Below are 24,329 nucleotides of genomic sequence, written 5' to 3' on the forward strand. Positions count from 1 at the left end.
AAGCAAGGATGCACACTGGCATCCTTATTCAGGTATGGCCCCATTGTGTGCTTTTGCTTTTGGGCAAACCTGACTTAGGTTATCCCTTTGAGAAGGGGAAGGGATGAACTGTTACCAGTGGGGGGAGGGGGAGGCTGAGCAATGGGGGTAATAGGGATGGCGGGCACATCAGCGGGCTGAGTCATGGGGGTGGCGGGCCCATCAGCAGCTGCCCCGGTGCGCACCTGCACATCTTCGTGGTGGAGTTGAAAAGCTTCACTTTGTAGCAGCTGTTGCAGATGAGCAGGAAGAGCTCCTTGGTGAGCGGCGGGTACCAGATCATGCAGGTGGGGTAGGTCCCCTGGTCGGTCCGGTGGATGTCCAGGACTACCAGGTGGTCTTTGTAGCTCTTCATGAGATTGTACTCTATCTGCGGAGAACAGGAGTTCATGAAGACCCACCTCAGTGGTCCTCATCTTCCTAACATTGAGACCCCTTAAAACAGCCCACCATGTTGTGCTGACCCCCAACTATCAAATTATCCTCGTTGCTACCTCATAGCTATAATTTTGCTACTACTGTTACGAATCACAATGAAAAAACCTGTGTTTTCGGATGGACTTAGACCCCTGTGAAAGGGCCGTTGACGTGCCCCCCGCAAAGGGTCGCAACCCCCAGGTTGAGAACCGCTTATCCAGCTGGCTGAGGCACTTCAAGCCTTGGGTGTTGACCTGCATGGTAACTGGCTGGGTCTCTAAGGGAAGTTCCCAGACTCCACACAGCATGCTGCCTTCACCAAGCAACTCCCAGCAAGCAAGGTGACTCAACACCCTGCACCATCACACCTGTGGCCCCCCCAAAGATCTGCAGTGCTGTGTCTCTTCGCACACAGACCCCATGAGCAGGCTATGAGTCACAGGTATTCGGCGTGGCCTGTCCAGGAACGCACAGCCAAGAAGTGGTGGAGCGAAAACTTAAGTCTCAGCCAAAGGAGCCCAACCCTGAACCTCTGCCATGTCCCTTTTCGTTATCTTAGGAACTAACTCAAGCCTAAATCTCAGCACTCAATGGTCCCTGATTACCATACAGCTCCTACTGGCCACAGGTGGTCCAGATGAAGTAAAGAGAAGCAAGGAAGGCCTGGAGAAAGGAGGGGGAAGGAGGGCCAGGCGGGACAACGGAAGCAGGGGCAGGTAGTGGTTTGCCCAGTTGGTAAGGGTTGACCTGATAAGATCACCCACTGTCCCTGCTGCTCTGGTTAGTTTTTGTCAACTTGATACAAAATAGTCTCACCTGGGGAGAGGGACCCTCACTTGAGGAACTGCCTCCATCAGATTGGCCTGAGGCCATGACCACGGGCCAGTAGGCCTGGGCTGTATGAGAAAGTAGCTGAGCAAGCCAGTAAACAGCATTCCTCCATGGTCTCGGCTTCAGTTCCTGCCTCAGTTTCCCTGAATGAGGGACTGTGAGCTATAAACTCTTTTCTTCCCCGAGCTGGTTTTGCTCAGAGTTTTGTTTTGTTTTTTTTGTTTTTTTTTTTTTTTTTAGTTTTTAGAGACAGGGTTTCTCTGTGGCTTTGGAGCCTGTCCTGGAACTAGCTCTGTAGACCAGACTGGACTCGAACTCACAGAGATCCGCCTGCCTCTGCCTCCCGAGTGCTGGGATTAAAGGCGTGCGCCACCACCGCCCGGCTCTTGCTCAGAGTTTTATCACAGCAATGGAAAGCAAATAAGGGTGCCCAACTGTGTCTGCCCCGTCCCCTTCCTACTGCTTTCCCGTGAAAGTCACAGCCTGACCCCTGGATGCTGAGGAGGTATTGGTGTCAGTTTTCCCAGCACTCGCTGGGGAGTGAAAGCGGCTGCATCTTCTATCCTGTGTGGGACACACCCTCCCTCTGCCCACCTCCGCTTCAGGACATGAGCCATGGGAGCTATTGCTTCAGAGGTGCCAACATGGAGAAGTCTGTGATGCTTCACCATAGCTATTTTCCCAGCATGCTGCAGGCGGGGTTTGCACAAGGTGGTAAGGATGGAACAGGCAGGATGGGGTGGGAGGTGGGGTGGGGGGAGACTCATGGCCCTGGGGATCAGCAAACCGAAACAAACATCTCACCAGGAACCTGTCTTTCCCGAGGCTCAGCAGCCTGGGCTCATTGCTGTCCAGATGAACCCCGAACAGGAGGCTTCGGATGCTGTTATGATGGGAACGGAGTCTCGCCAGGTACTCCCAGACCCTTTGTCCGCTTTTGACCACCACCATATACACAGCCACGGTGAAACTGACATCCTAAAGGGGCAAAATTTGAGTTTTGGAACTAAGGATCATCATCGTGGTTTTCAGACTTGTTGGCCTTCAGACTGTCTTATCCAAATAAATCTCAGCACAGCAGAACAAGTTAGGAAGAGCAGCCCAGGTGACTGAGGTTCCTGGTGGGAAGGGGGAGGGAGTACAGTGTGGCACCAACCCCACTCCTCTGTCCATGTTCTTACACCGTTCCTCAGGGAAAGCCAAGAGCCTGACTCTTTCTGCCTTTGTCCTCCCTACCCTTTGCCTAGCTACAGAAAATAAAAAAGATCTGATACAGGCCAGAGCGGCAGAGAGCAGCCGGCAGGTCCCAGAAACAGGACAGCCAGTCCCTGGGGCTGCAGAATCCAAGTCTGAAAGTTCTGAGGCCTTGCTCCTGTCTGCTTGAGAAGTCCTTCTACCTCACCAACCTTTTCCCTTCTCTTTATATCACAGCTTGACTGGGATGTAAGCCCCACTTTCCTCAAGCTCCTCGCCCCTTTGTTCGTAAAGAGCCCTGAGCGGAGGGAAGAACTCACAGCAGTAGCCATGTAATTGGAATCGTGCGAGAAGCTGACGTGCGAGATGCTGGTTCTGGAATATTTGAAGGGCTCTGGACTTTCATTCTCTAAAGACATTGCGTCAAGAATATAAACTGTCCCCTCGGTGAATCCAGCTCCAAGCAGGGCTCCTGAAAAGACAAGCCCAAGAACGATGACGGAAAAGAACTTCCTTCATCCCAAGAGAGTCCGCGCAAGCTTTTCTCGACAGCAATAAGCAAGAGGAAAATCCGCCACAAGAAAAATGGGAAAAGAAACACCTTGGGAAGGGCGCTAGACTGGGGAGAGGGACAACTGGCTGGTGACAGACCAGGGCACAGCCCCTGTGGGTACCTTCGGGGTTGTAGCTCAGACTCTGGACTCCAAGGCCCTTCTCGAAGGTCCTGCTGAACAGATACACCTTCTTCTCATAGTCCCACACCTTGATCATCCCACAGACACTCCCGACCGCAATGAGGGGTTGGTACGGGTGGCAGGAGATGGCATAAACGGCATCCCTGGGCTCCACAAAGAGCTTCTCGAGTTTGGTGCCATCTGCCGTCATGTGGTACACGGTAGCATCAAATGTTCCGATAATAAAATTCCTGTTTGCCAAGGAGAGACCCGACAGGATCAGCGTTTGCAGGGACAGGCCACGCCAACCATTCTGCTTCTAACGGCACACGAGCCGCCTTTGTCGTCTATAATTTGGTGACATAATTAACCCAACATCTCCAAAAATATACCACCAACATCCAACAGCCTCCATTTGCAAGTGAAAAAAGCCCACTTTCCCACATGTAAATTGAGTCATTAAGTATGCAGATGGACAGTCAGTTGTACAATTAGCTAATCTACACATGCAAATATTCATTTGTGTATGCAAATATGGAGTTGGGTGCACACATACAGATGTGCCTGTAAAGACTGCAAGGGCAATTAAGCAGACTCATGGATAATTCAGTCTTGAAATGTTATGGCTATTAATTACCCAATGCCTTTAACCTCAGTGGCTAGGACAAGCTCAGCTCCAAGAAATGAGGCTACCCCATGGCCAAAGACTCCGGGCACAACAGAGATGAGAAGTCAGGGATAAGGGCCATCCAGCTTCTGGCTTCTACATGGTAAAGTCTTTAACTAATTAAAAAAATAATCTCCAGGGCAACACAGAGAAACCCTGTCTGGAAAACAAAACAAAGTCAAGCCTAGTGGTGGTGTTCACCTTTGATTCCAGCACTCCGGAGGCAGAGGAAACAGATCTCTATGCTCCAGGCCAGCCTGGTCTACAGAGTGCATCCCAGGCTAGTCCGGGGTACACAGTGAAACCCTGTCTTGGAAAACCAAAACAAAAGAATCCAACGCTGATCTGATCGCAATGAACCAAGGAGAGACAGCTGTAAAACTAGTAAGGCGAACTCGCTCAATTCTGTGTCCTAGGAACAAGAGGAACAGCCACGGCACTGCACACAAACTGAAAGGGGACATCAGTCATTTTTGGCCATGACCAGACTCATTATCAACTCACCTGACGACGAAAAGGTCACCTTTTAACGTGCAGTCTGTGGGGAGGCTCGATTTCTCTGTAGGTGGACTGGCTGGGTTCTTGGAAAAGGACAGCGTCCTTATGGCACCTAGTTTGAAGTTACTGTACCAGTTGACAACAGACAGGGTGTGATCGTAGAACTTAATGCTCCCCTTAACATCACCTGTGACAATGTAGCTGGAATAGAGGAGAACAACAGCACTGATGGCAAGAGCCCTCTACTGAACATTTGATTGTGTAAGGCTCTAGCCCCCGGGTGTGGCCATGATCCACTCGACAGTGGCCAGTGAGGTTTCTTTTCCTGTCACCCCACTTTATAGCTACATCTCCAAGGCTAAAGAGAAGACACCTGCTCAAAGCTTAGGGTTGCCAGACACAGTGGATACTCTGCACAGCAGGTTCTATTAATCTGAATCTTGGATAAACTCCCATAGTCCCAAATGCTGTCTATGAATGCTTGTTTACATTTAAAGGGGATATGCTATAGAGATTTGCATTGGTGTGGATCTTGCTTTATGGATACAAATTTAAGGTCAATTTTGTTATACTGGGTGTGTATATTTCTGCTCTTGATTAAGGAATTGTGTTTGTGCAGCTCAGTTAAAAATGTAATGTAGTGCTGTGGAACAACGGTCTGGACCCTGCCATTTGCATTTTAAATAAACGCGGATTGGCCAGTAGCCAGGCAGGAAGTATAGGTGGGGCGACCAGGCAGGAAGTAGAAGCGGGGCAACAAGAATGCTGGGAAGAGGGAATGCAGTCTGCAGTCGTGACCCAGCCTCAGAGGAAGCAAGATGTGACTGCCTCACCAAAAAAGGTAACAAGCTACGTGGCTAACTCAGACAAGAATTATCGGCTAATGTAAGTTATAAGAGTTAGTAAATAAGAAGCCTGAACTAATGGGCCAATCAGTTTATAACTGATGTAGACCTCTGTGTGATTCTTTGGGACTTAACAACTGTGGGAACCAGGCAGGATAGAAACCTCAGACAACAATGTATAATTAAGAGAGGTTAATAAATAATCATATATAATAGTCAAGCTTGTAGTCATGTTAGTTAAATTTTCTAGATGTAGAGATGTATTTCAAATAGCTAGGTATTCTTCATACCTTTCAAAGACTACAAAATATGGCATTTAAAATGTTTTAATAACTTAGGACTTTTCATGACAATGAGACACATCTGCTCCTGGCAGCACCAATTACTTCAAGCAAAAGATGGGCACTGAAGAGGCTCCTTATGGAGTTTGCTGGCCATTTGGGCAAGAAACTACTCTTGCCTAAACTGCTTGGTGATCTGGGCATGCAGGACCCACAGAGAAATGACTGCTAAACTTGTCTAAAGGTCAGATAATCCTTCAGGGTGCCTACTTCATGAAAGAGTCTGCTAGATATTCTGCAGGACACAGAAGAAAGTGACTGACAAACTGCCAATATAGAGAGAACTGTCTTTGAAATTTTCTGTTTCATGAAAAAGTCTGCCCGATACTATGGGCCTGTAGGCTGAAGATGAACATAATATAAATATTGTAACTATAATTCTTGCTTGATACCCATTTTGTTATATGTAATTGTACTATGTTAAAGTTAAAATCTTCCTTTTCATTTAAACAGAAAAAGGGAGGTGATGTGGGATTCCCCTCTGGATGCTGTGAATATCATTGGTTAATAAAGGAACTGCTTTGGGTCTATAGCAGAGCTAGGCGGGGAAAACGAAATGGAATGCTGGGAAAAAGGAGGCAGAGTCAGAGAGAAGCCATGGAGCCTCCACCAGAGACAGACTTGCTGAAACTTTGCTGGTAGACCACGACCTCGTGGCGATGCACAGATGAATGGAGATGGGTTAAATTAATATGTAAGAGTTAGCCAATAGGAAGCTAAAGCTAATGGTTCAAGCAGTGATTTAAATAATACAGTTTCTGTGTGATTATTTCAGTTCTGGGCGGCTGGGACGAACAAGCAGCCCCCTGCAACACACTTGCACCTAGCTGGGCTCCATGGTTAGAGTACATAGGAGCCTGGTGTGCCTAAAGAAAATGGCATGTCCTCTCAAACACTCTCTGGCTCCAAGATCAGCCCCTTACCACAGTGGAGACAGTGACTTACAGTCACTGCCAGCTGACCACAGATGACAATGGAGAACAATCAAATAGGTCCCCTCCAACCATCATACAGGCCCAGGCTAGGCAGTGGGATGCGTTAGAACCATGAAGCCGCCACCTGGTCACCACAAGCAAAGGCAGTGCTGGGGGGGGGGGGGGGGGGGGGGATGGCTTTTATTTCTAGTCCTCCGATCCATCCCAAGAGAGATCTTTTATTTTCTAAGACCTTTAAAAAACAATCTAATCACGGGCATGTGGGGGGAGAGATTCTTCTCAGATGTTATGCAGAATGATTAAATGAGATTTCTGATTAATAAGCCAGGCCAAGGTGGTCAGAGTAATTGGCAAGGATTGCTTCGACTGCCCTCTGCTGGGCAGAAGCGGCAAAACTCACCCCGTGTTTGTAGGGCCCTTCTCCCCTTGGCTAGTGTTCCTTAATAAGGGAGAGGGGAACCCAGGCCTGGTTCTCAAAGGCTCTAACCCCAGCTCGCATTCCTTTTGTAAAGGCTCCCCAGCACACCAGGACTGCCCAGCGCCCTGCACTGAGTGTTGCAGACAAGAGTTAATGGGCACAGTGAAGACGGACTGTACAGTGACTCCAGCCACAGGGCAGGTTCTTGTCCTAAAGACATTTTCTCACACTTCCGGGAACTTCTCTAACACACTAAAGATAGCTGCTTTTTACCTAGGGCTCCCGGTGTGCTAAGGAGCGGACATGCAATCCTCATGAAACGACTGGGGGCTGAGCGAAGGGCCACAAGCGTGCAGACCAAGGACAACTTCTCACCTCCCCCGCTAGGGGTTCCAGGGACTGCACTCAGACCGACAGGGTGTTGGGTCCCATGGAGAACCAAACTCAGGCCTCCAGCAAGAGCAGCAAGTGCTCTTAATGGCTGAGCCCCTCTCGAGACCCTTGAGGTATTTTCTCGCATTTAAAGCATGAAATCTGGGGCTCTGAAACAGGCCTCATTAGCACAGAAGAAAAGCAGTCCCTTCTCGTGTCACTAATACAGAAGATTTTTAAACGTCTCTCTCGTTAGGGGCCAGGCATGGTGGTGCATGCCTTTAGTTCTGGCTCTTCAGGGGAAGAGGCAAAAGAAAGCAGACCTTGTGAGTTCCAGGACAGCATAGTCTACACAGTGGATTCCAAGCTAGCCAGGGTTACTCAATGAAACCCTATAAAAAAAATAGTAAGAAAAAAAAACATAATAAAATAAAATCCTGTTAGTGCGTGTAGCAAGCAAGAACCTATTCCTGGGGATGGTGGTGGCATTTGCCTTCAATCCCAGCACTCTGGAGGTAAAGGCAGGTGGATCTCTATGAGCTTGAGACCAGCCTGGTCTACAGAGTGAGTTCTAGGACAGCCAGGGCTGTACACAGAGAAACCCTGTCTCAAAAACAAAACAAAAAGGAACCCATTCCTATGCTGAACCTCAAGTGCTCATTTCTCCTGCTGAGAGACAACTGATACTCTAGGTAGCTACAACTCTTCCCAGAAGCAGTGTGTATCTATGACAATATATACAAAAAAGGTCTAACAGAGAACTCGGACACTAAGGAGAGAGCTGGGAGAATAGTCTTCCCCCAGGGAAGAAGCCCTCAACTGGCTGTCTAATCCCAAGTGTTCAACCCTGAAATCATATGCATACAAGCAACATTGTAAGGATGTGTAAGCTACAGCTAATTACTTAGGAATATATGTGTGTGTGTGTTGTATATTTTATATATTTAATATGTGGCAACAATTTTAGAAAACAGTTCATGAATTGGGAAAAGGGCAAGGGGGTCCATAGGAGGGGCGAGTGGGAAGATGATGTAGCTATATTTTAATTACAAATACATGTGTACATAAACCAGAGGGTCTACAATACATGCGGGATCACACCAGGATCTCCTCCAATTGGCTCCTTACTTGTCGACTGTGGTGAGGACGGTGATGCCTTCCTTCTGTAAATGCACCAGTTTGCGAGGCTTAATGAAGGGAAAGGCCGACACGAAGGACTTTGGGGGGTAGTGGATATCCCAGACAACAAGCTTCCCTTCCTTCGTGGCCGAAAGTATTTGTGCTAACTTCAAGTGAAAGACAGACTGGCTGAATTTTCCCACGAGTTTGTTGAACGTCTGTGTTTCAAAGACAGGTTGTAAGTTACAGTATGGGTTATAAATTGCAGGTTATGAGTTACATGTATCAGTGCGGCATTTTATAACGTTAGGATGAAAATACAGTGAGACGAAAAAGAAATGACTGAACCCATGGGTAACTAGCTCCGGACCCTCTGCAGGTTCGCTGAAGGTTATGGGCTGTGCTCACACACACGGAGAAACGTGACCCAAGAATGGCTGATTGCTGTTGCTACCTGCCCAGCTTCTCTCCTGGAGGCTGTTAAACACACAGTCTCTCCTGAACAGAAGCATGCTCTGGGTGAAAAATACAAAGTAATTATACCGGATGTCCTTTGACTGCAAGGTATTGTCTCAGCAGAAGAAACTCTTCTGGCCCTTAGCATAAGAATACTTTGGTAAGACCACCTATTCAATGTATGCTTTGTGAGATAAACAAGGCATTTAGCCCTGCCTTTCTTATACAATGTTTCAGAGAGAAAATATGGAAGGAGGGCTGGAGAGATGGCTCAGAGGGTAAGAGCATTTACTGCTCTTCCAGAGGACCTGAGTTCAGTTCCCAACACCCATGCTGGACAGCTCACAGCCTCCTGTGAGTCCACCTCTGGGGAAACTGATACCTTGGATTCCAAAAGTGCCAACACTCCCAGGCACATTACCACCACCCTCCACACATGCACATGCTTAATTTTAAAATAAAATCTATAGTGATATTTTATTTATGTTTTAATACATAAAGCTTTCCTGAGGATCGGAGGGTAAATAAAACTAAGCCACTAGAGGCCAGGCAGTGGCGTCACACGCCTTTAATCCCAGGATTTGAGAGACAGAGGCAGGCCGACCTCTGTGAGTTCAATCCCAGCACTAGAGGGAAGGACAGGAAGAGACAAAGGCTCAGGCTGCAGTCGCCTCGCCTTGGCAGAGGTAAGACTTCTTTATAGTGGCTTGGCTGTTTTGCTTTTCTGATCTTCAGCTTGAACCCCAGTATCTGACTCTGGGTTTCTATTACTTGTGCTATATTAGTGCCCAATGTTTGGGGTGCAAATTCACGAAAAAGCCATCAGCACAGGCCGGGGCTGCATGTGGGACTCCAGCCCCACCCGGCTAGGCTTTCTTTTCTTTTGTCCCTAAGCCTCTGAGTGAGTTTGGGATTCTTCTGTTCTGGCTTTCAAGCAGCCCCCCAACACATGTGCTTTTTCCAGACAGACCCCTGTGTATTTTTCTGACAGCCAGCTCTCTTTCCCCACCGTGCATTGTGGGCTCTCCCTGAACACCCCCTTCTTGGGCTGCTGCCAAACTAGGTAGCTGCCATGAAATCCGGTCAGGCTTTTACTGTTCTATGCAGCAGCGATCAGCCTCACATCTTCATCATCATTGTCAGGAGATTTCGTAAAACAATTGGGAATTCTTAAAGGGAGGAATTAGTTAAGAAGAGAGAGTTTTCCCCACATTAAAAAATGGGAAAAACCATTACAACGGAGAGGGATAAAATGATAAAATATGCTAGACAGTTTGAAAATAGAACAATCAGATGAGAGAATATCTAATAGATGGGATTTATGTAATGTCAATTGTAAACATTATCACCTTTATCATTTTTGCCTTATCACTAAAAAAAGTTGGTTAATTTGAGTGCTAAGATACAGGCCTTAGAAAAACAGATCCAAGTCACAGAGATATTTAAATCCAGACAGAGGAATTTAATGGAGAGCCAGTTACAGCACGTCATTATAAAAATAGAGAGGAACAGCCTGAGGCTTTTAGACAACCAACTTTAATATATCTAGTAACCTTACAAGAATTGCCAAATGGCAGAGGCTTTGTTACAGCTGCATGGACTCCTGTGCCAATGTTAGATTTAAGGAGATTCAAGGAAGCAATATGGCGTGCATTCACTTTTTTTGTGAAGCTAATGTTAAACTTCTGGTCAGTTTGTAATAGAATTATACCTAACAATTGGATAGAATTCGTTAAAGGTGTTTTAGAGTCTGGTCCACAATTATAATGGAGTACCTGGTTCAGAGAAGAGGCTAAGATTATTGAACAATGGAGTAAAACTAGAAGTAGGAAAATCTCCCAAGATCAAATTCTTGGAGAAGGAGATTGTTACTATAGAAAGGCAGGTTGTATGTGATGACCACACCCTGGGTTTATGCCACACAGCAGCTTAGAATGCTTGGGACAGAATTGGAGAAATAGTAAAGAAAATTGAGTCATTTACTAAAAATATACAGGGCCCAAAGGAAGCCTTTGCAGATTTCTTACAAAGATCGACTTCAGCAGTAAATAGAATGATACCAAATTCAGAAGTTAGACAAATAATAATTGAATCTCCGGCTGTTGAAAATGTCAGTTCTCTATGCAAGAGGAAAGTTAGGCCGTTAAAGGCACGGTCAGCACCTCTGGAGGAATTGATCCGAGATACAATTAATATTGAATCTCGTGAACATGCTGAGGCATGGATAGGAGAGGTCATTTTATAACTGTGGCATTCTAAAAGGTATTTTAGACAGGGCATACCTAGAAATAATTTTTTTTTCAAAAAATAATCGATTCAAAATGCTTTTCCCTTCTGGATTATGTGGAAAGTGTGACAAAGGCAGGAACTGGACTAATGAATGTAGGTCAGTGAGGAATAGTCATGGTAATCCTTTGCCTCAGGAAACTCCACGTGGGACCTCCTGCAGGTCCCTATGCCAAATCTGGTTCAGTCATTTCCTGCCATCATAGAGGAAACTCCTTCCAAGAGCAAGCAATGAACCTAATGCATATTGTGCGCAACCATACTACTCTGGATAATAGAACAGCTATAGAAGAGAGAGCAAAAAATTCAGAAGAAACCGTAAAACAAGTATTTTGGCAGACATTTATAAATGAACAAAGACCAAAATTAAAAATACAAATAAATGACATTGTCACTGAAGTTCTGGTAGACACAGGTGTGGATGTAACAATAATTTCATCAGAATTTTGGCACACAAATTGGCCTCTTCAGGATGCAAATGTTCAGTCTTTAGGGATCAGAACTTTATCTCAGGTAAAGCAGAGCTTGAGATAGGTTGAATGTATAGGGCCAGAGGGTCAGAGAGGAATATTAAAACCATATGTAGCTATGGGCTGGAGAGATGGCTCAGAGGTTAAAAGAACTGACTGCTGTTCTGAAGGTCCTGAGTTCAATTCCCAGCAACCACATGATGGCTCACACCCATCTATAATTAGATCTGGTGCCAAGAACACTATATACATAATAAATAAATTAAAAAAAAACCACATGTAGCTAATATAGCAAAGAATTTATGGGGACATAACTTGTTACAGCAATGGAATACTCAGATTAACATTTCCCCAATCTTAGAAACAAATCATAAATTAACATATATTTCTGAGAAAAATATTATAAGATATTATAAAGAATAGTCACTGACCATTCCAGGTTATACAAAAACAGGGCACTACTATTACATGGGTAGCATTTTGCTATCTGATTCAAGTGTAGAGACTTTAGAAAGAATGTTTGAAGAAGTAAAGAAAATTTTGCCTTTTGGAAGATTACAAATTGTTCCCGAAAAAGTACAAAGAGGAGATTCTATTAATTATTTAGGCTATAAAATAGGTTTACAAAAAATTAGGTCCCCAAAAGTACAAATTAGAAGAGATTATTTGAAGACTCTTAATGACTTTCAAAGATTGCTAAGAGAGATTTTCAGTCTACAGCCCACTATAGGGATAGGTCCTGATGACCTGATTAATTTAAACAAAACCTTAGATGGGGACAAGGGCTTAAATAGTCCCAGGGAATTTTCAACTGAAGCTGAGAGAGTATTGATTTTGAAGAGAAATTACAAAAGGCACATGTGGAGCGTATGGATTTGAATCTTAACAGCATTCTGGTGATATTATCCTCCAAACATTTCCCTACGGGAATTTTAATGTAGAATCAATATATTATCTTAGGTTGAAATTTTTTCCACATAAACCAAGTAAAAAATTCAAAACTTATGTGGAAAAGGTCTCTGAGTTAATTCTAAAAGGAAAATCGAGACTTTATCAATTAGCAGAAATAGACCCAACAGAAATTATACTACCTTTTAATAATGATGAAATTATGGTAAGAAAGTGAACCCTGGCAAAGAGCTTGTAGTAATTTTTTGGAAGAAATTAACAACAACTATCCCAAAAGCAAAAGAGTTCAATGTATAATCAGAATTAACTTCCTCACATTGTACAGGACACAGTAACAATTGGAATCCCAACATTCTATACTGTTACAAATAAATCAGGAAAGGCAGATTACAAATCAGAAAATTTAAGCAGATCAAAACCCTTATGATTCTGTTCAAAAATCAGAATTATATGTTATTCTCATGGTACTAACGTGCTGTAGAAAATCCTTCAGCCTGTAAGTTACCCACCTACTTGGGTGTGGCCTCTTATACTATTTATGCTGATGTAAAGCACACGCTCCCTCTCTCTTCCAGCTGCAGGATTCAGTTGCTATTCCCTAGTCGAGCAGAGGTCTGTGATCTGTGAGTCTACCCCTAAGCAAATAACACTTTATTATACTTAATTCTGAGCTAGTGTGGGATTTCTTTTTAGCATCCATCTTCATCTGACACCCAACAGGGTGCATCCCAACTCCACAAATACCAGGAGGACTGGTCCACGGCCCGGAAAGTCTCCCATCCCTGCCTGCCTGGCTTGCTTTCACCTACTAAATGTTCTGTTTTTCTTTCTGTAAAACCCCAGCCACAGCAGAGCTAAGTGCGTAGTGACTTGGAAATTTCCCAAGCCCATGCACACTTCTCCCCACCACTGCTGCATTCGCTGCTGGGCAGCAACATGCGCTCCCTGTGTGTGCTCCCTGTGTGCGCTCCCTGTGTGTGCTCCCTGTGTGCGCTCCCTGTGTGTGCTCCCTGTGTGCGCTCCCTGTGTGTGCTCCCTGTGTGTGAGTTCTGGGCTCCTTGCTCTGTGTATGGAGTTGATTTGCTTGCTTTTGGCTTGTCAAGCAAAGCATATTTGTCAGTATTTGACCAGCACCAAGGCAGAAGGCCAAAGCTGCACAGGACTATTCATGCTGCCACCGGTTGTACCTCTGGTGGCCACTCTGCAACTGCAATTCCGGTAAAGATTATTACACCTAAAACACCTATTACACTGGATCTCATAACACTGGTAACTATTTGAATAATTAATAAATCAATAAACTTGAAAGTTATATAATGGCAGAAAACATTTGCATGCAAAATTTTTTTTAATAATCTTTTTGCTGATACTGTGGATTGTACTGCAAGGCTTATATGGCTATTGTGATACACCCATTTATTGGATATTGGGACTCAGTTTATTTCTGCATATTATGCTTTAGGACAATGATCTTTTATCCTGTTACTTGTATTATTATTAATAAAAAGTTGATTGGCCAGTAGCCAGGCAGGAAGTATAGGCTGGATGACCAGGCAGGAAGTAGAGGGAGGGGAACAAGAACAGGAGAATTCTGGGAAGAGCAAAGACTCAGTCTGCAGTTGTGACCCAGATGCAGAGAAAGCAAGATGAGACTGCCTTGCTGATAAAGGTACCAAGCTATGTGGCTAACATAGACAAGAATTATGGGTTAAGATGTAAGATATAAGAGTTAATAAGAAGCCCGAGCTAATAGGCCAACCACTTTATAATTAATGTATTTCTTTGGGATTGAACAGCTGTGGGACCAGGTAAGACAGAAACTTCTGACAATGATATTATATCCTTTACAAAATGGTTTGATAACAGAGCTAAGAATGAGTCACTTTTACAGACTAAAAAGGAACAGCTAGCTGACAGGATTAATACCATTAGAAATCAAAAGTTACCTGAAAAATTAATACTATTGAAAAGGATAACATTAATTTGACAAACAAAATTCAATCCATGTCAATGAGTACTGAGAAATTATCTGAAAGAATTCATATTGTTGAACATGAAAATCAAAATCTGTTAAAAAGTTATGATAGGTTAGCAGATAGAGTATCTCTCCAGGAAGGCAATCTTCACACAATCCAAATAATGTCTAAGAATGAGATGTTATCTTTAAAGGAAAAACTTCAGACCTTAGAATAACAAGTACAGAATGAGGACCAGAGGCTAGGTGCCTCAATGAAATCACTAGAAATATACACAGGCCAGGAGACTCAGGCTTTACAAAAGACAGGAGTAAAAAGATTTAAAATGATTGAGGAAATTATTGGAGCTGATGAGTGGGGAAAGAAGGTACAAGGACAAAATTTAACATTGCCAGTAGCTGTCAGAGATGACTTACCCAGGGTTTTAGCTTCCTATTCTGTAATCTACTCTGACAAAGGATCAAGTTCTAAATGTCCAAAAGGATCCAAAGAAGGTTGATGGATACCTTTAGGAATGAATGATTTAAAAGAAATTAAGCAAGAAATTGTAACTTACAGCTTGCATTCCACATTTGTTAGGGAGATGGTAAAGACATTGGGGTCTAGCAATAAGGCTACCCCACACAACTGGCTTCAATTAGTTTCAGCAGTCCTGGAAGATGGGCCCCAACTGCTGTGGAAAGGTTATTTGTGAGAAGAGGCAAAAATTTTAGAACAATGGGGGAAAGCAAAAGGACTTGAGACTTCCCAAAATCAAATTCTTGGTGAGGGCACTTATGCTGACCCACAGACTCAAGCTCTTTTCAATGAACAAATCTTGTTCCTATGCCACAAAGCAGCCTTAAATGCTTGGGACAGGATTTGTGACCAGGAAAACGAATTGAATCATATACCAGGGTTAAGAGGGCCAGAGAACACCCTTTAGTGATTTTTACAAGATTAAATAAGGCTGTACAAATAGGAGTAACAGACCCAGATTCTAGATGAGTACTTATTGAATCTCTGGCTTTTGAAAATGCCAACTTAGAATACAAAAAGATACTTGGGCCTTTAAAGGTGAGCTCAGCACCAATGAATGAATGGATCCTGCATACAATGAATATTGAGATATTTGACTATAATACTGAATCTCGGGTAGGAGAAGCATTTTTCAAAGGCATGAGGAAACATCAAAATGCCAAATATTTTAATTGTGATAGAATAGGACATCTGAGAGGGAATTGTAGACAAGGAATTCCTAGAAATAATGTCTCCGCTAGGAATGGCAAAAATAAAAGGTATCCACCTTCTGGATTATGTAGAAAGTGTGGCAAAGGTTGACATTGGACCAATGAATGCAGATCAACAAAAGACAGACAAGGCAACCCAATACCATCAAGAAACTCCCTGGGGGACCTCTCACAGGCTCCTAAGTCAAAAGTGGTGCAGTCATTTCCAGTCACTATGGAGGACATGTCTCACCTGGAAAATTAAAAAATCCAGATCCTTCTGTAAAAAACCATACTGTTCTGGATGATAGAACAAACATGGAGGATGAATCAAAAATTCCAATAGGAAGTAGGAAACGTATATTCTGACAGACTTCTATAAATGATCAAAGACCAAAGCTAAGAGTGCATATAAATCAGGTTCTTTAAACACATAGAGACTGTATTCTGCATAGATAGGCAATCTTCAACCACTTCAAAGAGCTGTAGTATGTGGCATCTAAATAACTTAGGGTTCTGTTGATGTGAGACACAATTGTTCCTGGTAGCACTGATCTATTCCTGAGAGAATGTTGAGCACTGAAGACACTCTACTTGGAGCTTGTTTTTTTCTTGTCAAAAGTGGCCTTTGGGCAAGGAACTGCCCATGCATCAACCACTAACAAAATGTATGCTGTCTGGACGGGACAAGCAGGATACAAAAAAGACAGTCAAATCTTGCTAAGACAGGGTAAGACGGTTTTGAAATTTTTCCCGCCTCTGAAAATGGTCTGTCAGTTACTCTAGGCCTTAGCCAAAGTTGGTCGCTCCAATGTTGCAAATGAGACTTTGGGTGATTTCCCAGATAGCCAGTTGTCTCTGTCATTTGTTGCATATTTTTGAAGTTACTTGATTGCACTTGCTGATTACTCAAGCAATATTATTTCCCTTCTCAGATCTTCAATGGGGTTGAAGACTAGATAGTCACAGTTACTTTCCTCTCATAACTCGACCAAGTTATTTATAATACAACACTTAGACTCCTTTATCACACGTTTCTTACTTGATATTGTTTATGCTGGTTGTAATTCTAATTTTTATACTTGGTATTTGTTCTTATTGTATATAATTTTGTATTAGGCATAGAAATTTTGTATTTAAACAAAAGGGAGAGGTGCTGTAGAAAATCCTTCAGCCTGTAAGTTACCCACCTACTTGGGTGTGGCCTCTTATACTATTTATGCTGATGTAAAGCACACGCTCCCTCTCTCTTCCAGCTGCAGGATTCAGTTGTTGTTCCGCATTTGAGCAGAGGAGTGTGATCTGTGAGTCTACCCCTAAATAAATAACCCTTTATTATATTTAATTCTGAGCTCTAGTGTGGGATTTCTTTTTGGTGTCCATCTTCACTAAAGGATTTTAAAGAGCCACTCAACATAGTTACCAATTCACAATATGCAGAAAGAGTTGTTTTGCATATTGAAATGACCAGATTTATACCAGATGATACAGAATTGACTTCACTATTTATTCAGTTACAAGATACAATCAGGAATAGGAATTATCCCATATACCATACATGTCTGCCAGGTCCTCTAGCACAAGTTAATGCAGAAATCAATTATTGGTTAGAAGTGTGCTGAAGGCCTCAGAATTTCGTAAGAAAACATCATATCAATAGTGAAGATTTAAAAAAAAAGACTTTTTTCCATCATGCAGCAATAAACCAAAGAAATGATAAGGAAATGTCCTACTTGTTCTTTATACAACTAAACAGTACTACCTGCAGGAAGTAACCCAAAGGGTACTTAAAGGGATGAAATCTGGCAGATGGATGTGTTCCATTTTGTAGAATTGGGAAAACTAAAATATGTACGTCTATTGATACCTATCCAGGTTTTCAATGGACAACTGCTCTGAGTTCGAAAAAGGCTGATTTGGTAATCATATATTTGCTAGAAGTTATGATCATCATAAGTATACCTGTACAAATAAAGACAGATAATGCTCCAGAAGCATATGTCTCTAAGAAAATAAAACAGTTTTTTGCTTATTATAATATAAAGCATATTATACACAATCATACAGGGCAGGCAGTTATAGAAAGATCAAATAAAATTCTAAAGGATATGTTAAATAAACAGAAAGGTATGATAAATAACCCCATGTTGACTGAGTCCCACAGCCATTCATTCCTAAAGAAACAGAGGTCTACATTTATTATAAACTGGTTGGCCTAGTAGCTCAGGCTTTCTTAACTAATTCTTACATCTTAAATTAGTCCATAATTCTTGTCTGTGTTAGCCACATTGCTTAATACCTTTTTATCAGCAAGGCATTCTCATCTTGCTTTCTCTGTGTCTAGGTGACGACTGCAGACTGAGTCTTTCCTCTTCCCAGAATTCCCCTGTTCTCACCACCCCATCTCTACTTCCTGCTTGGCTACAGGTCAATTAGTGTTTTATTAAAATAATACAAGTGACAAGGGTACAAGACCATTGTCCCACAGCACCCCCAGAAATAGATCGCATAATGCTTTATTAACTTTGAATTTTCTAAATGCTAATGAGAAAGGAACAACAGCTGGGAAGAGACATTGGATAATAGAAAAAAACTACAGAATTAAATCAGCCGATATACTTTAAAGATGTACTGACCTCAGAATGGAAACCACGGCATGTGTTATGTTAAGAAAGGTGTTTTGCTTTTGTTTTCATAGGAGAAGAAAAGCTATGGATATTATCAAAATTGATAAAGATTAAATTTGAACAAGAGACTTCTTTTAATTAGAAAAGATGACAGTTCATTAAGAACTATAGCCATTTAATCTGAACTAACCTATAAAACTAACAATGTTTTTCATTTGATCTTAACTTTCCAAAAGAAAATCTCCCCAAAATTAGGGCTGGGGAAGGGTTTTGTTTCTGCCTTTAGAGAAGAATAAAGGTATCCAGCTAAGGAATCTGAAGATCACTGGACAAAATGAGACATCTGAAGAAAAAGGACAAATCATCCAGAAAAAGTGTCCCAAGAAAAAGGTAATTGGTCTATTGGTATATCACATTTCCATCAGGATAAAATTTCATAATCTTCCCAAATGTTTGTTTCTGTTGTTTTCTACAGACATGTAATGCAAATAATCCTTTTTGTGGTCCTATTCTAATTAAAAATTAAAGCCGGCTTTGGAGTTAGAGTGTGGCTCTCCCCTTCTCTAATCCCAAACATGTTCATTAAAGTGAAATCCAAAATCTCTGCCTCAGTCAGAAGAGCCACTTGATATGGGACAGAAGAAAAACAAATATTTATGGACTCCTTTATTGCCACTAATCTCATAAATCTTTGGTTTTATATTGACTAACAGCTTTTCTTAAGGTATAAGATTTATCATAAGTATATATATATATATAAACACTTTTGTCATGATATTAGTGATCATATAGAGTACTAACTAATTCTAGATAAAGGTTTCATCTACCTTCATGTACACGATTTCAAGTTTGAGTCTCTATCGGTTTTCTGCAGTGAACCATGAGCACGCCTAATGCTCCATATGGAGCCCTACAACAATAATTCCTCCAGGACTAAGATAACATCACTAAACTGCAAAACACCACCTAAAGATTTACTTTTGGACTACAAACTGCTCAGAACAATTTTGAGGTGGCTAGCTGAGATGATTTAGTCTAACAGACTACTCCAGCCAGGACTTGAGACAAGCCCTGTACTTTCTCATGATGCAGAGACTGGACAACAGATGATACAGCTGCCTCTCCCAGGACTTGACAATTGACCCCAAATTTTCTTTTCAGGATCCCCAAAGACACTGTCACCTCCAGACAGAAGGAAGTAAATTTAAGAATATGATGCCCACATTCCCAAGAGGTGGGGCAGATGGTTTTTGGTTGTTCAGTGGGCTATGGATTTGTCAATGTTTAAGGGGATTGGCTACAAGCTGCTATTGGTAATGGTCAGGAAAAAGGCTAAACAAAGAAAATTAGAGTCAAGGTTCTTGAGAAGAAAAAAGGGGGGATAAAGATATGATAAGATGAAAAGGTAGATTATTGAATCTACTTTTAAAAAAGCAACTACTAGTTTTAAATATGTTACACTAGATTGGACTTTTGTGTGTTGTATACAAATTTTGTATATTGATACAAATTTGAGACTGTGCTGTAAGACTTTAAGACAATCCTGAAGCCATTTTTGACAATTCTGAATCCTCTCAGCCTCTGTGCCATAGTGCTTCCCCTCCTCCCCTGGGAACCAAAGACCTAACAGCTACACTCGCACATACTCAGTTCCTGAACAATTACCCATATATGTATGCTTTGGTTCAGTCCCCTGGGAAATGGGGTCAAAATGACCTCTTACCTCATCTGATCTGGCAACAGCTCTCCAGTCAATTATTGGTAATAGCCCTTTCAAATAAGCCAATCAGAATAGTCAAAGAACAACCCCCCTTGCTTCTGTGGCCCCTTTAAAAGTAGACTATAACAGTTATTCAAGGTCCCTCAGCTTCCCGAATGCTGTGGGACCCTGTCACGACAGAATTAATAAAATCCTCATGCTTTTGCATCGGCTGTAGTGTGTGAGATGGTCTCTGGGGGCGACTCCTTCTCGGTGTTTGGACGCCAGAGTCCAACAGTACATACATTTTTACTCTTGTTCAAGGCATTGTACCTATACAACTCATTTAACAGTATAATGTAAATTTCTAGTCCTTGAAAGTTATTAGTACCAACTGTTTAGGATAATAAGGAAATGCAGGTTAGTAATTAGTCACCTTTACAATTGAACTTGTAGTCACATTAGTTATGTTTTCAAGGTCAAACAGAGATATGTTTTAAACAGACAGGTCATCATCAAACACTTCAGAGATCTACAGAAAATGGCATTTAAGATGTTCTAATAACATAGGTTCTTTTTTCTTTCTTTATGACAATACGACACGTCTGCTCCTGACAGCACCAATCTACTTCAGAGATGATGAGCAGCAAAAAAATTTCATATGGAGTTTGCTTTCTTTGTGGCAAAAGTAAGCCATGGAGTAATAAAATGCCCTTGCCTCAACTTCTGACAGTATGCTGTCCTAATGGGACAAGCAGGACACAGAAGAGAGTGACTGCCAAACCTTACCAGACAAGGTGGGACAGTCCTTCAAAAACCCTGTTTCATAGAAAAGTCTATCAGATATTCTAGGCCTGTAGGCTGAAGATGGATGCCTCAACATTGCAGAGAAACTCTGGGTGACTGTCCAGGTAGCCAGCTGTTTCTGTCATTTCTCACAGTTTTTGGAAGTCACTTGCTTGCACTTCCTGCTTACTCAGTTAATATTATTTCCTTTGTGGGTCTCTGAAGGAATTGAAGACTAGAGAGTTACAGTTTTCCTTGTTTACCTGATGCAGAAATCAAGTTAAGATAGAAAGTAAATTAGGTACAAGACTTTGGACTCACCAAGACAGGATAGATATGGAGTATTTTCTCTGAATTTGTCAAATGCAAATGAACTAGAGATTGTTGATATATTTATTGCCTGTATATAATGTATATAGTTATTTTACTTACTGTATATAGTTTTTCTTATATTAGTTACTCTTTTTAAATTTTAGACACAAAGGGGAAATATGGTGATATTTTATTCACATTTTAATAAGTAAAGTTTGCCTGAAGATCAGAAGGTAAAACTAAGCCACTAGAGGCCAGGCAGTGGTGTCACACACCTTTAATCCCAGGATTTGGGAGACAGAGGCAGATGGATCTCTGTGAGTTCAAGGCCACTCTGGGCTATACAAGATCAATGCAGAAACAGATCCAGGGGGTGGCAGCTCACACCTTTAACCCCAGCACTAGAGGGGACTATAAGACAGGAGGAGACAAAGGCTAGGCTTCTCTAGTGGCTTGGCTGTTTTGCTTTTCTGATCTTCAGCTTGAACCCCAATATCTGTTTCTGAGTTTTTATTATTCATGCTACAGAAATCTTTAAAGATACATAAAGAAAAAGAAATGAGCTGTGATGAAGCCTGCAGTGGATTTATGGAGGGAATAAGGAAGGAAGGAAACTCAGAAATCTATCCCATACCACAGCAAATCTGCTGCCCATCACCTTCTGCAAGAAGATGCTAGATTTGTGTCTTAGTTAGGGCTTCTATTGCTGTCATGGAACACTTTGACCAGAGCAACTCGGGGAGGGAGGGTTTATTTGGCTTAACACTTCCATACTGTAGCACATCATTGAAGGAGGTCAGGACAGGAACTCAAACAGGGCAGGAACCTGGAGGCAGGAGCTGAAGCAGAGGCCATAGAGGGTGCTGCTCACTGGCTTGCTTCTCATGGCTTGCTCAATCTTCTTTCTTATAGAACCCAGGACCAGCAGCCCATGAATGGCTCCACTCACAATGGACTGGACCTTCCCCCATCAATTACTAATTAAGAAAATGCCTCATAGCTGGATTTTATAGAGGCATTTTTCTCAATTGAGGTCCCCTCCTCCTAGATGCACGATGGACAGGCACTCTACCAACTGAGCTACGTCCTCAGCCCTCAGGGATTTGTTTGTTTAGTTTTGTCTGAGACACTGTGCAGTCCTGGATGTCTTGAAACTCACTCTGTATAATCAGGCTAGTCTTGAACACAAAGATCTGCCTGCCTCTGTCTTCCGAGTGCATCACACCCTCCATGTTACATCTAAAAAGTGTCTTTAAAGCAGAAGCCTACACGGAACATGGTTATGCCCTCATCAACTGGAGACATGGCACCAGTTTACAGAAACCAACTTCTATATTCCCTCAGCAGCAATGGTCCACTACTTTCTTTTTTGTTGTTGTTGTTGTTTTTTGTTTTTTCGAGACAGGGTTTCTCTGTGGCTTTGGAGCCTGTCCTGGAACTAGCTCTGTAGACCAGGCTGGTCTCGAACTCACAGAGATCCGCCTGCCTCTGCCTCCCAAGTGCTGGGATTAAAGGCGTGCACCACCATTGCCTGGCGGTCCACTACTTTCTAGCTCATTATTCCCAGGGACTTTATGAGCCATGGCTGCCAGGAGTCATGAGCACAAGAACAAAGCCTGCAGACAGACACAGAGTAACCTTCCCGAGGAGATCTCGTTTGTTTGCAGCCCAGGGAAACTCTCTCCTCCAGCTCACCCATCTCATTTCCTCCCTTCGGCACACTCTCTGTCATCCTTAGCTCTCATTCTCTGTCAATAGACACATGCACATTACGACATCTACCCATCTCTCGGGATTTCCTCGCACTAACAGCATCTTTTCCCATAGTATTTTGTTTTATTTTTACAAGGCTTCTATTATTTTTAACAAGATGATTCACTACGGACAAAGGATCCAGGCAAGCCCACACCCACCAAGTCAGCACGATCCCATTTTCCCTTCACAGTGTCCTACATGAAAACACAACAGGGATACTCACTTTCTCTGTTAAAATCGGGGCACTGTGAGCAAGTATACCCTTCTCTTCATGCTGAAAGGCACAGAAAAAGGCATTACTATTTCAAGACTAAGCTGCCAGGACAGGCACTACGTGCTAACTAACCCAGGGCGAATGCACCCAAATGGGATCAGAGGGCTGCAGCGCCTACGGGAAGAAAACCTGTCACCTGGGGAGGAGTTAAAAACATTTGAAAAGAAACACAAATCTACTTAAAAGCCAGCATGATTGTGCCTCTGTGTCGTGGTTAGTGCAAATCTGAGCTCTACATCAATGAGGCTTTAAAATGAAAATAAACACCCAAAGCAGTAAATATCACTGACACGCAGCTTTTCAGCAAGTCTTTGGTTTTGCTTTGTTTTCTTTCTTTCTGTTTTTTTAAGGCAAGTGCATTTCCCTAGGTGTCCACGTCAGTGGCATGTATGATACTCATAATGCTGGTTAGCAAACATTCCTGTCAGCCCAGGGAGACCTGTGACCACTTCCTGCCTGCTCTGCTCCGCTTTGGCAGCCATAAACCTACTCCCTGTCTCTGTGGACTTACCTAGTCCAATGTTCCATATAAACAGAATCATACACTCGATAACCAAACTGTGTTGCTTCTTCTTTTTCACTTGACTGTTTGTTTTTTTGAGACAAGGTTTCTCTGTGTAGCCTTAGCTGTCCTGGAACTCACTCTGTAGACGGTGCGGGCCTTGAACTCACAGAGATCCTGTCTCCCGAGTGCTGTGATTAGAGGTGTGCAGGACCAGAGGTGAGTGCAGGGAGCACTTTGGTCACTGGTAAGAGCGCTGCTGCCGTGACTACTTAGGTAGACTGTTTGTCTGAGCGCCTGTTTGCAGGTCTGTAAGGAGCTGAGTCAAAGTCCATCTGTATTCCGCTGCGGCTGTTTGTGTGTTTCTTTAATCTCAATAAATAAATAAATGAAATGAAATGGGCGCGGGGGGGGGGGGGCACATGTTGTGGTACTTAGGGGGAATGGATGGAGAAGTTGAGGGTTCCTGAAGGGAAGGTGAAGGAAGAATTGGGGATTCCCGAGGGCAGGTGGAGAGGGACTTGGGGTGCATATGACTAAGATGCATTGTTTACATGGATGAAATTGTCAAACAATAAATAAACTATTTTTACTTTTAAAAAATTTACTTTCGGGGGGCTGGAGAGATGGCTCAGAGGTTAAGAGCACTGACTGTTCTTCCAAAGGTCCTGAGTTCAATTCCTAGCAACCATATGGTGGCTCACAACCATCTATAATGG

General features: G+C 42.8%; 1 protein-coding gene across 3 annotated transcripts in view; it reads right to left on the reverse strand.

Annotated features, from left to right (window-relative positions):
* The window catches only part of Cfap251 (cilia and flagella associated protein 251), a 90,468-nt gene that overhangs the window by 38,035 nt on the left and 28,104 nt on the right, over positions 1–24,329 (reverse strand). For all 3 annotated transcript variants that reach the window (XM_050146607.1, XM_050146606.1, XM_050146605.1), the window contains 7 exons: positions 23,058–23,108; positions 8,360–8,568; positions 4,327–4,521; positions 3,156–3,406; positions 2,802–2,953; positions 2,092–2,265; positions 225–409 (listed from right to left, as the gene is read on the reverse strand). In XM_050146607.1, coding sequence (XP_050002564.1) covers positions 225–409; positions 2,092–2,265; positions 2,802–2,953; positions 3,156–3,406; positions 4,327–4,521; positions 8,360–8,568; positions 23,058–23,108 — 1,217 coding nt within the window. The remainder of the gene's footprint in view (positions 1–224; positions 410–2,091; positions 2,266–2,801; positions 2,954–3,155; positions 3,407–4,326; positions 4,522–8,359; positions 8,569–23,057; positions 23,109–24,329) is intronic.

This window comes from Alexandromys fortis, unplaced genomic scaffold (genome assembly GCF_014885135.2).
Source record: "Alexandromys fortis isolate MF-2015 unplaced genomic scaffold, M_Fortis_MF-2015_v1.1 scaffold_56, whole genome shotgun sequence".
Taxonomy (NCBI): Eukaryota; Metazoa; Chordata; class Mammalia; order Rodentia; family Cricetidae; genus Alexandromys; species Alexandromys fortis.